This window comes from Ranitomeya variabilis, chromosome 1 (genome assembly GCF_051348905.1).
Source record: "Ranitomeya variabilis isolate aRanVar5 chromosome 1, aRanVar5.hap1, whole genome shotgun sequence".
Classification (NCBI taxonomy): Eukaryota; Metazoa; Chordata; class Amphibia; order Anura; family Dendrobatidae; genus Ranitomeya; species Ranitomeya variabilis.
The window spans coordinates 109,413,424-109,438,385 of NC_135232.1; the positions used below are offsets into that span (position 1 = coordinate 109,413,424).

Genomic DNA, 24,962 nt, shown 5'->3' on the forward strand with positions numbered 1-24,962 from the left:
AGCCCCCAACAAATAATAACGGTGAGGTAAGAGGAAAAGACAAACATAAGAATGAGCTAGGTATTTAGCAAAGAGAGGCCCACTAGCTAATAGCAGAATATAGTAAGATGACTTATATGGTCAGCAAAAACCCTATTAAAATATCCACGCTGGATATTCAAGAACCCCCGAACCGTCTAACGGCCGGGGGGAGAACACCAGCCCCCTAGAGCTTCCAGCAAGGTCAGAAATCACATTTAGTACAAGCTGGACAAAAATAGTAGCAAAGCAAGTAACTCAAAAAACAAAGAAGCAAGACTTAGCTTAATTTTGCAAGAGCCAGGACCAGCAGACAGGAGCAACAGAAGGATCTGATTACAACGATGCCAGGCACTGGACTAAGGATCCAGGAAGTTAATATAGCGACACCCCTGGACTAACGACCCTGGTGAGTGCCAAACAGAAAAAAGACAATCCCAGAGTCATACCACTAGTGACCACAAGAGGGAGCCAAAAAGTCTAATTCACAACAACAGCCCACAGGAGTATACAGCACTGCCCACAGGAGTATACAGCACTGCCCACAGTAGTATACAGCACTGCCCACAGGAGTATACAGCACAGCCCACAGGAGTATACAGCACAGCCCACAGGAGTATACAGCACAGCCCACAGGAGTACACAGCACTGCCCATACAGTAGTACACAGCACAGCCCACAGGAGTATACAGCACAGCCCACAGGAGTATACAGCACTGCCCACAGGAGTATACAGCACTGCCCATACAGTAGTACACAGCACAGCCCACAGGAGTATACAGCACAGCCCACAGGAGTATACAGCACTGCCCACAGTAGTATACAGCACTGCCCACAGGAGTATACAGCACAGGCCACAGTAGTATACAGCACTGTCCACAGTAGTATACAGCACTGCCCACAGTAGTATAGAGCACAGCCCACAGGAGTATACAGCACTGCCCACAGGAGTATACAGCACTGCCCACAGTAGTATACAGCACTGCCCACAGGAGTATACAGCACAGCCCAACAGGAATATACAGCACAGCCCACAGGAGTATACAGCACAGCCCACAGGAGTACACAGCACTGCCCATACAGTAGTACACAGCACAGCCCACAGGAGTATACAGCACAGCCCACAGGAGTATACAGCACAGCCCACAGGAGTATACAGCACTGCCCACAGTAGTATACAGCACAGCCCACAGGAGTATACAGCACTGCCCACAGTAGTATACAGCACAGCCCACAGGAGTATACAGCACTGCCCACAGGAGTACACAGCACTGCCCATACAGTATTACACAGCACAGCCCACAGGAGTATACAGCACAGCCCACAAGAGTATACAGCACTGCCCACAGGAGTATACAGCACTGCCCATACAGTAGTACACAACACAGCCCACAGGAGTATACAGCACAGCCCACAGGAGTATACAGCACTGCCCACAGTAGTATACAGCACTGCCCACAGGAGTATACAGCACAGGCCACAGTAGTATACAGCACTGTCCACAGTAGTATACAGCACTGCCCACAGTAGTATACAGCACAGCCCACAGGAGTATACAGCACTGCCCACAGGAGTATACAGCACTGCCCACAGTAGTATACAGCACTGCCCACAGGAGTATACAGCACAGCCCAACAGGAGTATACAGCACAGCCCACAGGAGTATACAGCACAGCCCACAGGAGTACACAGCACTGCCCATACAGTAGTACACAGCACAGCCCACAGGAGTATACAGCACAGCCCACAGGAGTATACAGCACAGCCCACAGGAGTATACAGCACTGCCCACAGTAGTATACAGCACAGCCCACACTAGTATACAGCACAGCCCACAGGAGTATACAGCACTGCCCATACAGTAGTACACAGCACAGCCCACAGGAGTATACAGCACAGCCCACAGGAGTATACAGCACTGCCCACAGTAGTATACAGCACAGCCCACAGGAGTATACAGCACTGCCCACAGTAGTATACAGCACAGCCCACAGGAGTATACAGCACTGCCCACAGTAGTATACAGCACAGCCCACAGTAGTATACAGCACAGCCCACAGTAGTATACAGCACAGCCCACAGGAGTATACAGCACTGCCCATACAGTAGTACACAGCACAGCCCACAGGAGTATACAGCACAGCCCACAGGAGTATACAGCACTGCCCACAGTAGTATACAGCACAGCCCACAGGAGTATACAGCACTGCCCACAGTAGTATACAGCACAGCCCACAGTAGTATACAGCACAGCCCACAGTAGTATACAGCACAGCCCACAGGAGTATACAGCACTGCCCATACAGTAGTACACAGCACAGCCCACAGGAGTATACAGCACAGCCCACAGGAGTATACAGCACTGCCCACAGTAGTATACAGCACAGCCCACAGGAGTATACAGCACTGCCCACAGTAGTATACAGCACAGCCCACAGGAGTATACAGCACTGCCCACAGTAGTATACAGCACAGCCCACAGGAGTATACAGCACAGCCCATACAGTAGTATACAGCACAGCCCACATCCCCCCTTCCCTCCTCTCAGCTCCCGAGAATGGCCGCACAGTCCAGTAAAAAAAAACAAAAAAACACAAGCTCCTTATCTCTCTCCGAGCCCGCACTGCTCCTGTGTCGGCGGCTGCCGCCGCACTGCCTGGGACTCAGTGAGTACGCGATGACGCGCACCCGCTGTGTCAGAGGCAGAGCGGGGAATGATGGGAGAGGGAGCATCAGGTGACGCTCTCTCCTCCATCATTGCTTTGAACGGCACCGGCAGACGCCGGTATAGTTCATTGCGGCGGGGGAGTCAGCGCTGGCAGCAGGCGGGCCCCCCTGCCTCACAGGGGCCCCACAGCGGCTGCGTGACTTGATGCTAGCTGGGGGCCCCTGGGGGAGCGGGGGCCCCAGGCAGCTGCCTGGTCTGCCTGCCCCTAACGCCGGCCCTGACTACAACCTACACAAGTGGCTTAGGTAGTGCAGCTCATCCAGGATGGCACATCAATGCGAGCTGTGGCAAGAAGGTTTGCTGTGTCTGTCAGCGTAGTGTCCAGAGCCTGGAGGCGCTACCAGGAGACAGGCCAGTACACCAGGAGACGTGGAGGGGGCCATAGGAGGGCAACAACCCAGCAGCAGGACCGCTACCTCAGCCTTTGTGCAAGGAGGAACAGGAGGAGCACTGCCAGAGCCCTGCAAAATGACCTCCAGCAGGCCACAAATGGGCATGTCTGCACAAACTGTTGGAAATCGACTCCATGAGGATGGTCTGAGTGCCCGTCATCCACAGATGGGGGTTGTGCTCACAGCCCAACACCGTGCAGGACACTTGGCATTTGCCACAGAACACTAGGATAGGCAAATTCGCCACTGGCGCCCTGTGCTCTTCACAGATGAAAGCAGGTTCACACTGAGCACATGTGACAGAGTCTAAAGAAGCCGTGGAGAGTGATTTGCTGCCTGCAACATCCTTAAGTATGACCGGTTTGGCAGTGGGTCAGTAATGGTGTGGGGTGGCATTTCTTTGGCGGGCCGCACAGCCCTCCATGTGCTTGCCAGAGGTAGCCTGACTGCCATTAGGTACCGAGATGAGATCCTCAGACCCCTTGTGAGACCATATGCTGGTGCGGTTGTCCCTGGGTGCCCACATTGCTATACACTGCGTGGGCTGTGTTATATACTGCGTGGCCTGTGTTATATACTGCGTGGGCTGTGTTATATACTGTGTGGGCTGTGTTATATACTACGTAGCCTGTGTTATATACTACGTGGCCTGTGTTATATACTACGTCTCTGTGCTATATACTACTTGAGCTGTGCAATATACGGCGTGGCTGGGCAATATACTACGTGGCTGTTCTATATACTACATGGCTGTTCTATATACTACGTGGCTGTGTTATATACTACGTGGCCTGTGTTATACTACGTGGACTGTGTTATTCACTACGTGGGCTGTGTTATATACTGCGTGGGCTGTGCTATATACTACGTGGGCTGTGCTATATACTACTATACATATTCTAGAGTACCCGATCCATTAGAATCGGGCCACCATCTAGTATCTATATATGTATTTGTATCAAAATGTGCACCATAATTCAAACCTGATTAGGTGTATCCCACCTGAGGCATGAAGGTGCTGCAACCAGTTTCTATTACAAAATTGCACATGCCCCGCAATCTACCCAGAAAGGGAAAGAGGGAAGAAAAAAATAAAAGGTGCTATAGTGCAGTGTGTCAGGGGAAGGTACCATTCCAAGGAGCAAATGTATTTAGTTAAAGTAACTACTGTATATACTATACCTATCGCTCCTTACCCAGAAGCAAGACAGTGACCCCCTGGTAAGGTGAAGCAGTCCCGACGTACGTTTCGCGGGCGTCGGGAATGTACTGTGTGGGAATGCACAGGATCTTCTTAAGCCCCAGATGACCGATCACATGTTAGAAATTCATCAATCACAGTTGCGTCAATGTCGTATGCACAGTGGGCCCGAAAGGTCCCGGCATATGCTGTAAAGGCGTCCAGCGTCACTGCACGCACGCTGTGAGGTACCCGGGCGAGTGCAGGAGGCCATCGGACGCCCAGCAGCACGCCAGACACCACTAGCACCACCACGGATGCGCACAGCCACAGATCACAAATATTTAAAGCAATACACCCATGATAATAACATAGTTCTTCCTATTGGAAAAGGCGTCTTCACAATCACAGATGCTCCTGGGTGATGTGATTTGACTTGGTTAGTAGTAAGGGTCCATCCGGAGTACAGTATCACAGAAGGTATCCGTTACATCAGATGTGGTGTTAATGTCCAATGGGTACAACATATAAAAATGGTCACACACTCTAAAAAAGAAGAGTAACAAAAAAACACAATTTAAAACCACAACTAAAAACAAGTGAAAACACAAAACACCTGACCGACTGGGTAGGATGGCCCAGCAGAGAATATACATAATAATACTTCAATATGGGGAATTTTTATCACAGGAAGGGAGAAAATGTCAATGTCTTATTAAGACCCCTCGGGGTCACAGTATCCAGAATGACCATCCATTTGGTTTCCATCTGGCCCAGGATCTTCTTATTGTTACCCTCCCCTGATACCAAGATGTAACACATCGATCCCCCGACCATGAAAGTCCTAGCATCACAGTTCTGATATTGTAGGAAGTGTCGTGGAATGGTCTTAAGGTCAGAGTGATCGGGTACCTTCTTGGCTGCGCCAATGTCCCGCACATGCTCCTGCACTCTCACCCTCAGCTCCCTTGAGGTAAGGCCAATGTAAATTTTTGGACACCCACATGTGGCGTAATATATGACGTTAGTACTGCCACATGAGATCCGTTGGCGGATGTTAAAATCTCTCTTACCATCAGAGGACTGAAAGGTGGAGCAGCGCAGGACATTGTCGCAGGCAAGACAATGGCCACATGGTATTGACCCGGGGGTGGGGCCTCTGGACCCAAATGGGTTCCTCGGGATTGGTACATAGTGACTCCGAACCAGTAAGTCCTTTAAATTCTTAGACCTCCTAGAGGCCATTAGGGGGAAGTCTCCCAGCGCGGCACCCAGGGAAGGCTCGGAACCCAATATGCCCCAATGTTTCTTAAGAATTTGGCGCATCTGTTCCCACTCATGGTTATATGTGGCGATGAACCTAATAGGTCCATCTTTGTTGTCACTCTTAGAGCAACTCTGTGAGTGCAACATATCACTCCAGGGGGTCTTTCTGGCCCTATCATATCTCCGTGGGATATTAGTTGTGATTTACGTTGATCATTTTTAAGTTTTATTGTTCTCAACACATTCCACTATGTAATGAATAAAGATTTACAACTGGAATATTTCATTCAGTGATATCTAGGATGTGGGATTTTAGTGTTCCCTTTTTTTTTGAGCAGTGTACATATATATACAGCAGCATACATTATTACATTACAAAGGAGGACGTGCTTAAGGTGTTAAGGGTGTAGCATAGCCTTATAACCCCTTACATTCCCCCTTCCTTTTACCATTGTCATCCCCGACAATCTTTCACCTAAAATACAACTTTATTATGCTACAATAAAGATTTACAACTGGAATATTTCATTCAGTGATATCTAGGATGCAGGATTTTAGTGTTCCCTTTATTTTTTAAGCAGTGTGTGTGTGTATATATATATATATATATATATATATATATATATATATATATATATATACAGTGGGGCAAAAAAGTATTTAGTCATTCAGCAATAGTGCAAGTTCCACCACTTAAAAAGAAGAGAGGCGTCTGTAATTTACATCATAGGTAGACCTCAACTATGGGAGACAAACTGAGACAAAAAAATCCAGAAAATCACATTGTCTGTTTTTTTTAGCATTTTATTTGCATATTATGGTGGAAAATAAGTATTTGGTCAGAAACAAAATTTCATCTCAATACTTTGTAATATATCCTTTGTTGGCAATGACAGAGGTCAAACGTTTTCTGTAAGGGCCCCTTCACACTGGTCGATTCTGCTACGATTACGACGCATTTGCGTCATATTCGACATCGCAGTACGAGCTCGTAGCCAGCGGTCACACTCTACGATGTTAACGCTTTTTCTGACGTAGTTGCGATGTGAACGTCACGCGTCGCAATCGTACGCTACCCTTCACACCGCCATAGTCCTACGACTCCGAGCGTGACGTATTACCAGCATGGGCGTGCTAAAACGTCACGCCCAATCAGGAGACAGGTATGCGGAAGCCCAACCCACGTAGTCGCATTACGAGCTTGTATGACCGCCGTCACATACTACGATTTCGACCGCCACAGCGAGACATTTACGACGAAAGAAAGTTCTGCTCTTTCTTTCACATCGTACGATGCTGGGCTGCGTCGCAAATCGTAACGCCATGTCACACTTTGCAACCTCGGAACGAGGACGGATAAACGTCACAAATCGAACGCTCGTTCAGACTTTGATTGCACAGTGTGAAGGGGCCCTAAGTCTTCACAAGGTTGCCACACACTGTTGTTGGTATGTTGGCCCATTCCTCCATGCAGATCTCCTCTAGAGCAGTGATGTTTTTGGCTTTTCGCTTGGCAACACGGACTTTCAACTCCCTCCAAAGGTTTTCTATAGGGTTGAGATCTGGAGACTGGCTAGGCCACTCCAGGACCTTGAAATGCTTCTTACAAAGCCACTCCTTCGTTGCCCTGGCGGTGTGCTTTGGATCATTGTCATGTTGAAAGACCCAGCCACGTTTCATCTTCAATGCCCTTGCTGATGGAAGGAGGTTTGCACTCAAAATCTCATGATACATGGCCCCATTCATTCTTTCATGTACCCGGATCAGTCGTCCTGGCCCCTTTGCAGAGAAACAGCCCCAAAGCATGATGTTTCCTGTCATGAATCCCCAATGGCTAGGGATAGCACAGGATAAGCAAAGTATAATAAATATCAGACGAGCTCTAGGGTGATGGAACCTGGGCTGACCGCTGCCCTACGCCTGACAAACGCAACTAGAGATAGCCAGGGAGCGTGCCTACGTTGGTTCTAGACGCCACGCACCAGCCTAAGAGCTAACTAGTACTGCAGAGAAAACAAAGACCTCACTTGCCTCCAGAGGAATTAACCCCAAAGATATAGTTGCCCCCCACATGTATTGACGGTGAAATGAGAGGAAGGCACATACATAGAGATGATGTATATAGCTTTAGCAAATAGAGGCCCGCTGAAAACTAGAAAGCAGAATGACACAAAAGGGGACTGAGCGGTCAGCAAAAATCCCTAATCAAAAAAACCATCCTGAGATTACAAGAACCCATGTGCCAACTCATGGCACATGGGGAGAACCTCAGTCCACTAGAGCAACCAGCTAACAAAGAGACATACTAAGCAAGCTGGACAAAAAACCAAACAACTGAAAATCAGCACTTAGCTTATCCTGAAAGATCTGGGAGCAGGTAGGCAGGAACCAAACAGAGCACATCTGAACACATTGATAGCCGGCAAGGGAAATGACAGAGAGGCCAGGTAAAATAGGAAACACCCAGCCTCTGATGGACAGATGGAAACCAAAGGCCGCAACCCACCAAAGTCACCCAGTACCAGCAGTAACCACCAGAGGGAGCCCGCAAACAGAATCCACAACAGTTTCCACCACCATGCTTTACAGTAGGTATGGTGTTTGATGGATGCAACTCAGTATTCTTTTTCCTCCAAACAGTTCCAGTTTGGTTTCATCAGACCATAGGACATTCTCCCAAAACTCCTCTGGATCATCCAAATGCTCTCTAGCAAACTTCAGACGGGCCCGGACATGTACTGGCTTAAGCAGTGGGACACGTCTGGCACTGCAGGATCTGAGTCCATGGTGGCGTAGTGTGTTACTTATGGTAGGCCTTGTTACATTGGTCCCAGCTCTCTGCAGTTCATTCACTAGGTCCCCCCGCGTGGTTCTGGGATTTTTGCTCACCGTTCTTGTGATCATTCTGACCCCACGGGGTGGGATTTTGCGTGGAGCCCCAGATCGAGGGATATTATCAGTGGTCTTGAATGTCTTCCATTTTCTAATTATTGCTCCCACTGTTGATTTCTTCACTCCAAGCTGGTTGGCTATTGCAGATTCAGTCTTCCCAGCCTGGTGCAGGGCTACAATTTTGTTTCTGGTGTCCTTTGACAGCTCTTTGGTCTTCACCATAGTGGAGTTTGGAGTCAGACTGTTTGAGGGTGTGCACAGGTGTCTTTTTATACTGATAACAAGTTTAAACAGGTGCCATTACTACAGGTAATGAGTGGAGGAAAGAGGAGACTCTTAAAGAAGAAGTTACAGGTCTGTGAGAGCCAGAAATCTTGATTGTTTGTTTATGACCAAATACTTATTTTCCACCATAATATGCAAATAAAATGATAAAAAACAGACAATGTGATTTTCTGGATTTTTATTTCTCAGTTTGTCTCCCATAGTTGAGGTCTACCTATGATGTAAATTACAGACGCCTCTCATCTTTTTAAGTGGTGGAACTTGCACTATTGCTGAATGACTAAATACTTTTTTGCCCCACTGTATATATATATATATATATGTGTGTGTGTGTTATAGATATGCAACTTTTTGATAATTGCGTCCTTTTAACTTGGTCTTCAATCCTTGCATACATGGACTTTGCTGGAGGGGTCTCTTCCCACCTCCTGATGTACTTCTGAATAAGTCTGTATTGCAGTGAAGCCACACAGACGTTTTTTTCCTATTTTGCAATAGTATAAGCTGCTTTTTAGCATTAAAATGTGCGTCACTAAAAGTGGGTTATAAATGATGGTGTCTTCTAATAGATGCAAGAGTCCTATACGAGTTCCCTTTAATTTTCTGTATTTTTGTGATTAATTTCTCAGGAAGTATGTGCACAGCGTATCTGACACAAAACTACACCCTCCCGGTCCTGGACACCATGTTTGTTAAGAAGAGATATCGTGGTAAAGATTTTTCACTACAGATGCTTGAAGATTTTGTAGACTGTTTTACAGAAGACTCTCTCGGACTGAGGTATCCACTGTCATCTGTAATGTACGCAGGTAACGAGCTGCTAATTACTATAACGTGTGCACTTCAAAGACATCACATGCTCTCTCTGGAAATTACTTTTCTACATTTACCTGTTTTTGGTATTCTGTAATTTATGAGCCTTAAAACTTGTGGTCATCCCTTTTGGTGCTAATTTAAAGGCTGACAGATAAATAGCAGTAAGCACAAGTCAGTGCTAACTGCTGGTGTTAAAACAATGGTCAGCCTCAGATTGGTGATTCTAGCAGTTAACTATAAAAAAAGGACCTGTCACATGCTGAAAAAAAGTGGCGTTAAGTACCCTGTAAAAATCTCTCAGCTCCCCTGTTTCTGCCATTTTTTTTCTGTTTGGGGTTCATTGCTGTGACGCCGAGTTACTTCTCACGGACAAGCCATGAGTCTGGATAGTCAAGGAGTCCAAGGTCAAAAGCCAGGAGTCTATGTCATAAACAGAGAGAAGAGACAAAGGCAAAGTCAGGTAACAGTCCTAGGTCAAAATACCATAAATATAGTGGATCAGAACAAAAGGGTAAAACAGACAGATTGTGAGAACGAGGTCCAAGATCAGGCAACGAAAGATCCTCAAACAAAACACTAGGCACAGAGAGAACCAAACACACTGGGACTATGTAGCTGAGCAATCACCTGGGACAATGAACGCCTGGAGACAGCCAGCACCTTCCAGTCTCAGATTGGATGGCCGAGCTGTCAATCAAAACATTGACAGCTCAACATGCCCCTGCACCAGAATGGACACTGAGCTGTCAAAGTACTGACAGTTTCAGCAAGTCCCTGTACCAGATTGGACGGCTGAGCCGTCAGTAATGTCAGTAACTGCATGCCAGGCACAGTGAGGGGTGGAACAATTGAATTACTCTATTGTAGAAATATTCACATTGTTGGTCTTGGAGTTTAGTATGTGAAATCTCTGCTTTTAGCGCAACTGGACATTTCTGCACAGTCTTCTCTGGGGGCGTGTGTTTTCACGACTCCCAGACCCCGTCAATCACAGCTCAGCCATCTCAGAGTCTTTTCAGTGTCTGAGACTTCTAAATCAGTTGCCGAGCTGTGATTGGCAGCGTCTGGTAAGGCAGGTTGAAAGTGCACGCCTTCAGAGAATACTCTGAAGAAATGCTCAGTTGCACTACAAGCAGAGATTTTGCATACTGCACTCCAGGAGAAAAAAAGTGAATATCTCTGCAGTGGAATGAGGCAGAGCTAAACAGAAAAGAGTGGCAGTATCAGGGTGGCTCAGGGATTTTTACAAAACATTTGTCGCATTATTTGCTTCTCTTCTAAAAAAAATATGCTAAGAAAAATCCTTGAAAGTGTCACTAATGCTTTACTAAATGGAGCTGACTTTCTGGAAAAAATCAAGTCCGAACTTCCAGGTTGAGGGATCCTGACATGTACAGTCATGGCCTAAAATTTTGAGGCTGACACAAATTTTGTTTTTTACAATGTTTTTAGAACTGATAGAGCTTTTAGGTCTACATTCACACATTGTCACGGGGAGACTAGGTAAGCTAAGGCTGGTTACCCGGGCCCCTGCGATATCCCTCAGACTAGGGAAAACCCTGTCTGTCCCTCTCCCAGAATTTACACTAATGGTGTGCTTGTCTGGGCCACCAGGGCTGGCCCTGACTCCTGTTTCAGCCCTATGCAGAAACCACCACCAGCCACCCAGTGAGTAGACCTCACACCAACCCCACAGAAAGCACAGACAGGGAAAACTAAAAAATGCACCACGCCGCAGACACACAGGAAAACACAATAATGTGCCAGGGCAAAACAAATACAAATGTAGGAAGGAGAAATATAACAAAGGATAATACACCACCAGATACGATATTACTTCTCCAAGACCACCACTCCAGACCGGAATCACTAGGCACAAGACACAAGCTATAATCGGCGACGCCCAAAGTCCAGCAATACTATTTAAAGGCCTTGGGCGTGACCTAGCCTCCAACCCGAGTACCAGCTAGATTAACCCTGGGCAACCTGGAAAAAGATCTAGCCGGCGCCACTGAGCGTATAGTGGACGAATGTGGAATTACCGCTGTCTGTCGGACGCCCTAGTGTGAATAGCGTCCGACATGACAGTACCCCGCCTTCTACGAGGGACCCCAGGGCCCTCATGACTTATAGGACCCGGCTTGTCTGGATGGCGGCGGTGAAACATACTGACCAGTCGGTCCGCATGTATGTCCGAGGCTGGTACCCAAGACCTCTCCTCCGGCCCATAACCCCGCCAGTGTACCAGGTACTGTAAAGTGCGGCGCACTACTCGAGAGTCAACCACCTTGGAGACTTCAAATTCCAAATTGCCGTCCACCAAGACCGGAGGTGGCATAGGCGCCGCGTCCACGGAACCCACCACTTTTTTTAATAAAGATCTGTGGAACACGTTGTGTATCTTATATAACGTAGGGAGCTACAATCGGTAGGCTACCGGGTTAATGATGGCGGCGACCCTAAATGGACCAATAAACCTTGGACCTAATTTTAGGGATGGTATTTTGAGTCTTATGTTTTTTGTGGACAACCACACCCAGTCACCCACACTCAGGTCCGGACCTGGCACACGTCTACTGTCAGCCACACGTTTGTACCTAGCACCCACGCTCAACAAGCGCTGTTTCACTCTCCTCCAGACAGATGACAGTTGTGCTCCTAGCTGGTCCTCCTCCGGGACGCCAGCAGAGCCCCCCTGACACAGAGTACAAAATTGAGGATGGTGCCCGTAAACACAAAAGAACAGGGACTCCCCAGTCGATTCCTGACGGTGATTATTTATGGCAAACTCTGCCAAAGGAAGGAACGTCGACCACTCCTCCTGATTGTCAGAAACAAAGCAACGTAAATACTGCTCCAAATTCTGGTTCATACGCTCGGTCTGACCATTTGACTGAGGATGAAACGCCAAAGAATGCGACAACTTGATCCCCAGCCGTGAGCAAAATGCTTTCCAAAATTTTGCCACAAACTGAGTAACCCTATCAGACACTATGTCAGACGGGACCCCGTGAAGTCTGACCACCTCCTGAACAAATACCTGAGCCAGAGTCTTCGCTTTAGGCAACGACGGCAAGGACACAAAGTGCGACATCTTTGAGAACCGATCAACAACCACCAGGATGACCGTGTTCCCTGCTGAGGAGGGCAAGTCTGTAATAAAATCCATGGAGATCTCCGTCCCTGGCCTACTGGGTACCCCGAGAGGATGTAATGTGCCAGCAGGACGGGAGTGGGGCGTCTTAGCCCTAGCGCACGTGGTGCATGCTGACACGTACGAGACCACGTCCTGTCGGATTTTGGGCCACCAAAACCGACGCGACACCAACTCCAAGGTACCCCTAACCCCTGGGTGGCCAGCCAGGACAGCATCATGATGCTCACCCAACACCTTTAAGCGAAGATGGAGCGGTACACTACAAACGATTTGTCAATGGGAAGCTCTGGTGGTACCTCCTCCTGAGCCTCGGCAATCTCAGCCTCAACCTCGGTTGTGAGACCCGAGACCACTACACCCTTTTGGAGGATGGGTACCGGATCTTCCCGAGGTTCTCCCCCCGGAAAACTCCTGGACAAAGCATCCGCCTTAGTGTTCAAACAAAAAAGTTGAATCGTGTGAAAAACAATGCCCAGCGAGCCTGCCTGGCTGACTCTAAATAAAGCAGATTTTTATGATCGGTGATAACTGTAACCTGGTGGACCGACCCCTCCAAGAAGTGTCGCCATTCCTCAAATGCCAACTTGATAGCCAACAACTCCCTGTTGCCGATATCGTAGTTACGTTCGGCGGGCGACAGCTTCTTGGAAAAGTAAGCGCATGGACGCAACTCGCCCAAGGATGAGCCTTGTGACAGCACCGCCCCCACTCCAACCTCAGACGCATCGACTTCCACGTTAAATGGTTTCGATATGTCCGGTTGCACCAGAATGGGGGCTGAAGCAAAACTGTTCTTCAGGAAATCGAATGCGCGCACAGCAGCCTCAGACCAGGCGGAGAAATTGGTACCATTTTTCATCATGTCAGTGAGCGGTTTAGCAATGATAGAAACATTTTTGATAAACTTTCTAGAATAATTAGAAAACCCAAGGAACCGCTGGAGCGCTTTTAGGTTATCAGGCCGTTCCCAACGCAGCACCGCTTGCACCTTAGCGGCGTCCATTTTAAAACCTGAAGCAGACACAATATAACCAAAGAAAGGCAACTCCTGAACCGAAAATACACATTTCTCAAGTTTTGCATAGAGCTTATTCTCTCTGAGTAGCTGTAACACCTGCCTAACATGCTCTAAATGAATATCACGGTCGCATGAATAAATGAGAATGTCATCTAGGTACACAATAACGAACTTCCCCAGGACATGCGAGAACACATCATTTATGAAATGTTGAAATACAGCAGCCTCGTTTGTCAACCCAAATGGCATCACCAAATTTTCAAAATGACCCTCAGGAGTATTAAAAGCCGTCTTCCACTCATCCCCTTGACGGACTCTTATGAGGTTGTACGCCCCCCTGAGGTCAAGCTTGGAGAACCACTTAGCACCAGCCACCTGGTTGAACAAATCAGGTATCAGCGGCATAGGGTATGGATCACGAACCGTAATCTGGTTTAACTCCCTGAAATCCAGACACGGGCGTAACCCGCCATCTTTCTTCTTAATGAAGAAGAACCCCGCTGCAACAGGCGAGGACGAAGGCCTGATGTGCCCTTTGCTCAGACTCTCAGCAATGTAGTCTTTTAAAGCTTGCCTCTCAGGACCAGAAATGTTAAACATCCTTGCTTTCGGCAATTTGGCCCCTGGTTTTAACCTAATAGTACAGTCATAGGGTCGATGTGGAGGCAACTCTGAGCAACCCTTCTCAGAGAACACATCCGCGAAATCCAGCAGTGACTCAGGAATGCTAGGAGTCACAGCGGACACACATGTGGCCAGACAATTCTCCTGGCAGAATCCGCTCCACTGGATTATGTCCTGGGTTTTCCAGTCAATCACCGGGTTTTGCATAGATAACCATGGAAAACCCAGAACCATTTGTGCAGGAAGATTACTGAGCACCCTACATGTAACCTGCTCAAAATGTAGGACACCAATGTGGAGTTTTACCTCAGCCACAAACTCAGTAATCTCCCCCTGTGGGAGAGGAGCGGCATTGATGGTGACCACCCGGATAGGATGAGGCAGTTTTTCGATCCTGAACCCGGCTGTGTGTGCAAACTCCTCATCAATGAGATTAGTGGCAGAACCACTATCCACAAAAACAGTGATTGGCAGCTCTCTCCCAGCGACCATAACTCTGGCAGGGAGCATACATTGAGAGACCACCATGAAAGATATGCATAAGCTCAGATTGGCCTCTTCCACACCCTCTGAGCTTAGTAGTTTTCCGCCGTTGCACTTTTCTTAGATAACAGAGGACAAGCATTTACATAATGCCCATTTTTACCACAGCAAAAACAGACTCCCTGCTTCCTGAGCGAGGGGGCTCAATGATGTGACACCCCTGCGATTTGCATAGGCTCTGTGGGCTCACCTGCAGCAACCTCACGTGCACCTACGCCCTCCCCCATAGGCGGCGTCTCTTGCGCCCCCTGACGCAAACGGCGATCAATGCGGATAACAAGACTCATAGCAGACTCTAGAGAAGCAGGAGTCTCATACATCAGAAGGGCTTGTTTAACCCTTCTCGAAACCCCATGAACAAACTGACTCCGCAGCGCGGGGTCATTCCATTGTGTGTCCACTGCCCAGCGGTGAAATTCAGAACAGTAATCCTCTGCCATTCGCTCCCCCTGGCGGAGAGAGCGTATTTTAGATTCTGCTAGAGCCATTCTGTCAGGATCATTATAAATGAGCCCAAGAGCAGAAAAAAACTCTCCACTGAGTTAAATGCAGCTGAATCAGATGGTAAAGAAAATACCCATGCTTGGGGGTCCCCGTTCAGTAATGACAACATCAGACCCACACGCTGAGCCTCATTACCTGAGGAGATCAGGCGCATACGAAATTATAATTTCCAAGCTTCACGAAAAATAACAAATTTACTGCGTTCCCCAGCAAACCTCTCAGGTAAAGGGATCTTTGGCTCTGCAACTGTAATAATTATAGTGGATAATTCAGGAGACTCTTTGCGTGGAACAAGACAACAGGACACAGTTTTATAAGTGGTAAAGTTTATATTATCACACGGTGATTCAAGCAGGTGCAGAGAGAAACTCAAGTCCACAACACTTGGTGAAAATAATAAACGCAGCTTAGCAGTCAATAGGAAACTTCAGAGGTAGATGCAAACAAACCGAAAGTCTATGAAGCACAGTTATTCTTGAGGAAACTTGACACGAATAGATCCTTGACTTAGTCCAGACACAGATAGATATGCTATTAGGCAGTTCAAATCATATCTTAGCTCAACCAGGGAGGCCTGGTTAATAGTCTCAGGTTTTGCAGAGCAGAAACAGCTTACATGTCCAGCAAATGCAGATGGAAGTAACACGAGCAGCAGATGAAGGAGGATTACTGAACACTGGTGTATGCAGCAGGAACTCAGAGCAGAGTGGCAGGATTTCCAACACAGGTTCACAGGAGCAGGTGCAGGTGCAAGGCCAGGGAGTAATCAGGAGCTGGATGCAAAGCAGAATAATCTAGCACAGACTGAAGGCTGGGGTGGAGTTTTATAGCAGGAAGACAAGTGCACATGAGACCAAAGACGCCATGTTTGAAAAGGGCAGTAATGCACAAAAGGTAAAAAATGTTCAGAGTCCTGACAGCAACTCTACCTGCAGTTTCAGCTTGCACATTAGATACTACTAGACCCTGTAGCTGAACCGCCCCCTTCAAGTCAGTGACCTGTAAGGACAGCGCCTCCAACTGGCGGGTTATGTGTTGTGAATTCTGCTCTTGGGCTCCCTCCGGTGGTTATAAGTGGTAGCGCTGCTGTCTCTGGATCGCAGCATTCATCAGGTGTGTCCACTTTTTGCAATTCTGACTGGGCTATTTAGTCTTGCTTGACCCTTTAGTCAGTGCCAGTTGTCCATTGTTCCTGGAGGATTCATATCCCTGCCTGGTCTCTCCTGCTTTGCTGTTCATTTCAACAAAGATAAGTTCTGGCCTTGATTTTTGCAGTCCACATGCTGTGGGCCTTATTGTTTCGTTCTTTTCCATGTTTTTGTCTTGTCCAGCTTGGTCTGTATAAGGATTTGTTTAGCCAAGCTGGTATCTCTGGAGATGCAGATATACCCTCCATATTTTTAGTTAGATGTGGAGATTTTGTATTTTCTGTGGTGGATATTTTCTAGTGTTTTAATACTGACCGCATAGTACTCTGTCCTATCCTTTCTATTTAGCTAGAAGTGGCCTCCTTTGCTAAATTCTGATTTCAGTCTGTGTATGTTTTTTCCCTCTCCTCTCACAGTCAATATTTGTGGGGGGCTGTCTATCCTTTGGGGATTTTCTCTGAGGCAAGATAGTTTTCCCTTTTCTATCTCTAGGGGTAATTAGTCCTCCGGCTGTGTCGAGATGTCTAGGGAGTGATAGGTACATTCCACGGCTACTTCTAGTTGCGGTGTTAAGTTCAGGGTCTGCGGTCAGTACAGGTACCACCTTCTCCAGAGTACGTCTAATGCTGCTCCTAGGCCACCAGATCATAACAGTTATGGAAGTCATGGGATCCATGGAATACAAAATTTTGGGGCCGATTATAATGTCAAGGGGAGACTACGTAAGCTAAGGCTGATTACCCGGGCCCCTGCGATATCCCTCAGACTAGGGAAAACCCTGTCTGTCCCTCTCCCAGAATTTACACTAATGGTGTGCTTGTATGGGCCACCAGGCCTGGCCCTGATTCCTGTTTCAGTCTTATGCTGAAACCACCACACGCCACCCAGTGAGTAGACCTCACACCAACCCCCACAGAAAGCACAGACAGGGAAAACTAAAAAACGCACCACGCCGCAGACACACAGGGAAACACAATAATGTGCCCAGGGCAAAACAAATACAAATATAGGAAGGAGAAATATAACAAAGGATAATACACCACCAGATACGATATTACTTCTCCAAGACCACCACTCCAGACCGGAATCACTAGGCACGAGGCACAAGCTATAATCGGCGACGCCCAAAAGTCCAGCAATATTATTTAAAGGCCTTGGGCGTGACCCAGCCTCCAACCCGAGTACCAGCTAGATTAACCCTGGGCAACCTGGATAAAGATCTAGCCGGCGCCACTGAGCGTATAGTGGACGAATGTGGAATTACCGTTGTCTGTCGGATGCCCTAGTGTGAATAGCGTCCGACATGACACACATACAGTGGAGAAAATAAGTATTTCATACACTGTCAATTTTGCAAGTTTCTCACCTACAAAGAATGGAGAGGTCTATAATTTTTATCGTAGGTACACTTCAATTGTGAGAGACAGAATATAAAAAAAAAAAAAAAAACAGAAAATCGCATTGTATGATTTTTACATAATTAATTTGCATTTTATTGCATGAAATAAGTATTTGATACAATAGATAAACAGAACTTAATATTTGGTACAGAAACCTTTGTTTGCAATTACAGAGGTCGGACGTTTCCTGTAGTTCTTGACCCATTTGGCACACACTGCAGCAGGGATTTGGGCCCACTCCTCCATACAGATCTTCTTCAGATCTTTCAGGTTTTGGGGCTGTCGCTGGTCAACATTGAGTTTCAGCTCCCTCCAAAGATTTTCTATTGGGCTCAAGTCTGGAGACTGGCTAGGCCACTCCAGGACCTTGATATGTTTCCTGTGGAACCACTCCTTAGTTGCCCTGGCTTTTGTTTAGGGTCATTGTCATGCTGGAAGACCCAGCCACGACCCATCTTCAATGTTCTTACTGAGGGAAGGAGGTTGTTGGCCAAAATCTTGTGATACATGACCCCATCCATCCTCCCTTCGATACGGTGCAGTCATCCTGTCCCCTTTGCAGAAAAGCACCCCAAAAACATAATGTTTCCCCTACCATGCTTCACGGTTGGGATGGTGTTCTCGGGGTAGTACTCATCCTTCTTCCTTCCTTCCTTCCTTCCTTCATTGACGAAAGGACAGTGAAACGCATGTTGGAATGGTGTGAGGGGAACAGTGGTGTGCCTATTGGGGTTGGTATCTATAACAATTGGACCAAAATATTTATAAGACCAGTATCTGGTATGGTAGCTTCTGGATGAGCATGGTTCATTGAGGCTGCTGCATATGGTATTATTTTTTTTTATTCATACCATCATATATTTGGATTGGATATTATTATTTATGTAAATTATATAATATCACACTTTATTGCACTTTGCACTTTATTTTCTCATTATTTATGATTGCATATTTAAATTCATTATATACCTCTTATATGCTGCGGTCTACTTTGATAAATTTCTATATTAAATAGGTGATCCATACTGAATAATTTCTATATAAAATCTAATATCTGATCTTTGTATAATGTTCATTAATGAAATTGATTCCCCCATGTGATATTTCATCTTGCATACCCTGCTCCACTCATACATATATATATACATATACTGTATATATATATATATTCATATATATTTTTCATATTTAGTTTTGTAATTATGTGTTTTAATTATTTCTTCTGTGATTAAATATTAAATATTTAATAAAATTCATTATATATATGGAACCTTGTTTTGAATACAATTTTTGGGTATGATGTATACTGGTATATATTTAGTATTCAGGGGTTGTTATATTATTTCTTATTTTTGGTATTTATTTTTTATATAGGTATTACTTTTTTTCAAAATGTAAGGGGGCCCACTTCAACCTCTAAAGCAGGTGGAATTGTGCATGATGATGTCTTATTGGACTGTAAAAGGCCCAAGTACTGTTCTTGCACATGGGCCCTCTTCTGTCTGGGTCTGCCACTGCTGCCAGTGCTCCTCTGCAATCCAATTCCTGTACTTCCTGCAAAGTTATTTTCTCTGATTAAACTCCCTTCAGTCTTTGCATAAACTTAAGTAATAGTCACTAAAAGCTTAAAAACTTAAGAAATACTGACACTAGTACTTCAGTAACCATAGAATAATCTGACTAAAACATCTAAAAACACCGAAGAAGCAAACTTTGTGAAAACCAAAATACGTGTCAGTCTCAAAACTTTTGGTCATGACTGCAGAGTAATAATTCACAATAGATAAACACACAGATATACAGTACAGACCAAACGTTTGGACACGCCTTCTCATTTAAAGATTTTTCTGTGTTTTCATGACTATGAAAAATGTAAATTCACACTGAAGGCATCAAAACTATGAATTAACACATGTGGAATTATATACTTAACAAAAAAGTGTGAAACAACTGAAAATATGTCTTATATTCTAGGTTCTTCAAAGTAGCCACCTTTTGCTTTGATGACTGCTTTGTACACTCTTGGCATTCTCTTGATGAGCTTCACCGGAAATGGTCTTCCAACAATCTTGAAGGAGTTCCCAGAGATGCTTAGCACTTGTTGGCCCTTTTGCCTTCACTCTGCGGTCCAGCTCACCCCAAACCATCTCGATTGGGTTCAGGTCTGGTGACTGTGCAGGCCAGGTCATCTGGCGTAGCACTCCATCACTCTCCTTCTTGGTCAAATAGCCCTTACACAGCCTGGAGGTGTGTTTGGGGTCATTGTCCTGTTGAAAAATAAATTATGGTCCAACTAAACGCAAACCAGATGGAATAGTATGCCGCTGAAAGATGCTGTGGTAGCCATGCTGGTTCAGTATGCCTTCAATTTTCAATAAATCCCCAACAGTGTCACCAGCAAAGCAACCCCACACCATCACACCTCCTCCATGCTTCACGGTGGGAATGAGGCATGTAGAGTCCATCCGTTCATCTTTTCTGTGTCGCACAAAGAACCAAAGATCTCAAATTTGGACTCATCAGACCAAAAGCACAGATTTAAACTGGTCTAATGTCCATTCCTTGTGTTCTTTAGCCCAAACCAGTCTCTTCTGCTTGTTGCCTGTCCTTAGCAGCGGTTTCCTAGCAGCTATTTTACGATGAAGGCCTGCTGCACAAAGTCTCCTCTTAACAGTTGTTGTAGAGATGTGTCTGCTGCTAGAACTTTGTGTGGCATTGACCTGGTCTCTAATCTGAGCTGCAGTTAACCTGTGATTTCTAAGGCTGGTGACTCGGATAAACTTATCCTCAGAAGCAGAGGCGACTCTTGGTCTTCCGTTCCTGGGGTGGTCCTCATGTGAGCCAGTTTCTTTGTAGCGCTTGATGGTTTTTGCCACTGCACTTGGGGACACTTTCAAAGTTTTCCCAATTTTTCGGACTGACGGACCTTAATTTCTTAAAGTAATGATGGCCACTCGTTTTTCTTTACTTAGCTGCTTTTTTCTTGCCATAATACAAATTCTAACAGTCTATTCAGTAGGACTATCAGCTGTTTATCCACCAGACTTCTGCTCAGCACAACTGTTGGTCCCAACCCCATTTATAAGGCAAGAAATCCCACTTATTAAATCTGACAGGGCACACCTGTGAAGTAAAAACCATTTCCGGGTGACTACCTCTTGAAGCTCATGAAGAGAATGCCAAGAGTGTGCAAAGCAGTCATCAAAGCAAAAGGTGGCTACTTTGAAGAACCTAGAATACAAGACATATTTTCAGTTGTTTCACACTTTTTTGTTAAGTATATAATTCCACATGTGGGTTGTACGCCCCCCTGAGGTCAAGCTTGGAGAACCACTTAGCACCAGCCACCTGGTTGAACAAATCAGGTATCAGCGGCATAGGGTATGGATCACGAACCGTAATCTGGTTTAACTCCCTGAAATCCAGACACGGGCGTAACCCGCCATCTTTCTTCTTAATGAAGAAGAACCCCGCTGCAACAGGCGAGGACGAAGGCCTGATGTGCCCTTTGCTCAGACTCTCAGCAATGTAGTCTTTTAAAGCTTGCCTCTCAGGACCAGAAATGTTAAACATCCTTGCTTTCGGCAATTTGGCCCCTGGTTTTAACCTAATAGTACAGTCATAGGGTCGATGTGGAGGCAACTCTGAGCAACCCTTCTCAGAGAACACATCCGCGAAATCCAGCAGTGACTCAGGAATGCTAGGAGTCACGTCGGACACACATGTGGCCAGACAATTCTCCTGGCAGAATCCGCTCCACTGGATTATGTCCTGGGTTTTCCAGTCAATCACCGGGTTTTGCATAGATAACCATGGAAAACCCAGAACCATTTGTGCAGGAAGATTACTGAGCACCCTACATGTAACCTGCTCAAAATGTAGGACACCAATGTGGAGTTTTACCTCAGCCACAAACTCAGTAATCTCCCCCTGTGGGAGAGGAGCGGCATTGATGGTGACCACCCGGATAGGATGAGGCAGTTTTTCGATCCTGAACCCGGCTGTGTGTGCAAACTCCTCATCAATGAGATTAGTGGCAGAACCACTATCCACAAAAACAGTGATTGGCAGCTCTCTCCCAGCGACCATAACTCTGGCAGGGAGCATACATTGAGAGACCACCATGAAAGATATGCATAAGCTCAGATTGGCCTCTTCCACACCCTCTGAGCTTAGTAGTTTTCCGCCGTTGCACTTTTCTTAGATAACAGAGGACAAGCATTTACATAATGCCCATTTTTACCACAGCAAAAACAGACTCCCTGCTTCCTGAGCGAGGGGGCTCAATGATGTGACACCCCTGCGATTTGCATAGGCTCTGTGGGCTCACCTGCAGCAACCTCACGTGCACCTACGCCCTCCCCCATAGGCGGCGTCTCTTGCGCCCCCTGACGCAAACGGCGATCAATGCGGATAACAAGACTCATAGCAGACTCTAGAGAAGCAGGAGTCTCATACATCAGAAGGGCTTGTTTAACCCTTCTCGAAACCCCATGAACAAACTGACTCCGCAGCGCGGGGTCATTCCATTGTGTGTCCACTGCCCAGCGGTGAAATTCAGAACAGTAATCCTCTGCCATTCGCTCCCCCTGGCGGAGAGAGCGTATTTTAGATTCTGCTAGAGCCATTCTGTCAGGATCATCATAAATGAGCCCAAGAGCAGAAAAAAACTCTCCACTGAGTTAAATGCAGCTGAATCAGATGGTAAAGAAAATACCCATGCTTGGGGGTCCCCGTTCAGTAATGACAACATCAGACCCACACGCTGAGCCTCATTACCTGAGGAGATCAGGCGCATACGAAATTATAATTTCCAAGCTTCACGAAAAATAACAAATTTACTGCGTTCCCCAGCAAACCTCTCAGGTAAAGGGATCTTTGGCTCTGCAACTGTAATAATTATAGGGGATAATTCAGGAGACTCTTTGCGTGGAACAAGACAACAGGACACAGTTTTATAAGTGGTAAAGTTTATATTATCACACGGTGATTCAAGCAGGTGCAGAGAGAAACTCAAGTCCACAACACTTGGTGCAAATAATAAACGCAGCTTAGCAGTCAATAGGAAACTTCAGAGGTAGATGCAAACAAACCGAAAGTCTATGAAGCACAGTTATTCTTGAGGAAACTTGACACGAATAGATCCTTGACTTAGTCCAGACACAGATAGATATGCTATTAGGCAGTTCAAATCATATCTTAGCTCAACCAGGGAGGCCTGGTTAATAGTCTCAGGTTTTGCAGAGCAGAAACAGCTTACATGTCCAGCAAATGCAGATGGAAGTAACACGAGCAGCAGATGAAGGAGGATTACTGAACACTGGTGTATGCAGCAGGAACTCAGAGCAGAGTGGCAGGATTTCCAACACAGGTTCACAGGAGCAGGTGCAGGTGCAAGGCCAGGGAGTAATCAGGAGCTGGATGCAAAGCAGAATAATCTAGCACAGACTGAAGGCTGGGGTGGAGTTTTATAGCAGGAAGACAAGTGCACATGAGACCAAAGACGCCATGTTTGAAAAGGGCAGTAATGCACAAAAGGTAAAAAATGTTCAGAGTCCTGACAGCAACTCTACCTGCAGTTTCAGCTTGCACATTAGATACTACTAGACCCTGTAGCTGAACCGCCCCCTTCAAGTCAGTGACCTGTAAGGACAGCGCCTCCAACTGGCGGGTTATGTGTTGTGAATTCTGCTCTTGGGCTCCCTCCGGTGGTTATAAGTGGTAGCGCTGCTGTCTCTGGATCGCAGCATTCATCAGGTGTGTCCACGTTTTGCAATTCTGACTGGGCTATTTAGTCTTGCTTGACCCTTTAGTCAGTGCCAGTTGTCCATTGTTCCTGGAGGATTCATATCCCTGCCTGGTCTCTCCTGCTTTGCTGTTCATTTCAACAAAGATAAGTTCTTGCCTTTATTTCTGCAGTCCACATGCTGTGGGCCTTATTGTTTCGTTCTTTTCCATGTTTTTGTCTTGTCCAGCTTGGTCTGTATAAGGATTTGTTTAGCCAAGCTGGTATCTCTGGAGATGCAGATATACCCTCCATATCTTTAGTTAGATGTGGAGATTTTGTATTTTCTGTGGTGGATATTTTCTAGTGTTTTAATACTGACCGCATAGTACTCTGTCCTATCCTTTCTATTTAGCTAGAAGTGGCCTCCTTTGCTAAATTCTGATTTCAGTCTGTGTATGTTTTTTCCCTCTCCTCTCACAGTCAATATTTGTGGGGGGCTGTCTATCCTTTGGGGATTTTCTCTGAGGCAAGATAGTTTTCCCTTTTCTATCTCTAGGGGTAATTAGTCCTCCGGCTGTGTCGAGATGTCTAGGGAGTGATAGGTACATTCCACGGCTACTTCTAGTTGCGGTGTTAAGTTCAGGGTCTGCGGTCAGCACAGGTACCACCTTCTCCAGAGTACGTCTAATGCTGCTCCTAGGCCACCAGATCATAACAGTTATGGAAGTCATGGGATCCATGGAATACAAAATTTTGGGGCCGATTATAATTTCAAGGGGAGACTACGTAAGCTAAGGCTGATTACCCGGGCCCCTGCGATATCCCTCAGACTAGGGAAAACCCTGTCTGTCCCTCTCCCAGAATTTACACTAATGGTGTGCTTGTATGGGCCACCAGGCCTGGCCCTGATTCCTGTTTCAGTCTTATGCTGAAACCACCACACGCCACCCAGTGAGTAGACCTCACACCAACCCCCACAGAAAGCACAGACAGGGAAAACTAAAAAACGCACCACGCCGCAGACACACAGGGAAACACAATAATGTGCCCAGGGCAAAACAAATACAAATATAGGAAGGAGAAATATAACAAAGGATAATACACCACCAGATACGATATTACTTCTCCAAGACCACCACTCCAGACCGGAATCACTAGGCACGAGGCACAAGCTATAATCGGCGACGCCCAAAAGTCCAGCAATATTATTTAAAGGCCTTGGGCGTGACCCAGCCTCCAACCCGAGTACCAGCTAGATTAACC

At 46.4% G+C, this 24,962-nt stretch overlaps 1 protein-coding gene across 8 annotated transcripts in view; it reads left to right on the top strand.

Moving 5' to 3' along the window:
- FAM169A (family with sequence similarity 169 member A) overlaps positions 1 to 24,962 on the top strand; it is a 168,054-nt gene that overhangs the window by 68,936 nt on the left and 74,156 nt on the right. For all 8 annotated transcript variants that reach the window (XM_077287471.1, XM_077287476.1, XM_077287500.1 and 5 more), the window contains exon 6: positions 9,391 to 9,570. In XM_077287471.1, coding sequence (XP_077143586.1) covers positions 9,391 to 9,570 — 180 coding nt within the window. The remainder of the gene's footprint in view (positions 1 to 9,390; positions 9,571 to 24,962) is intronic.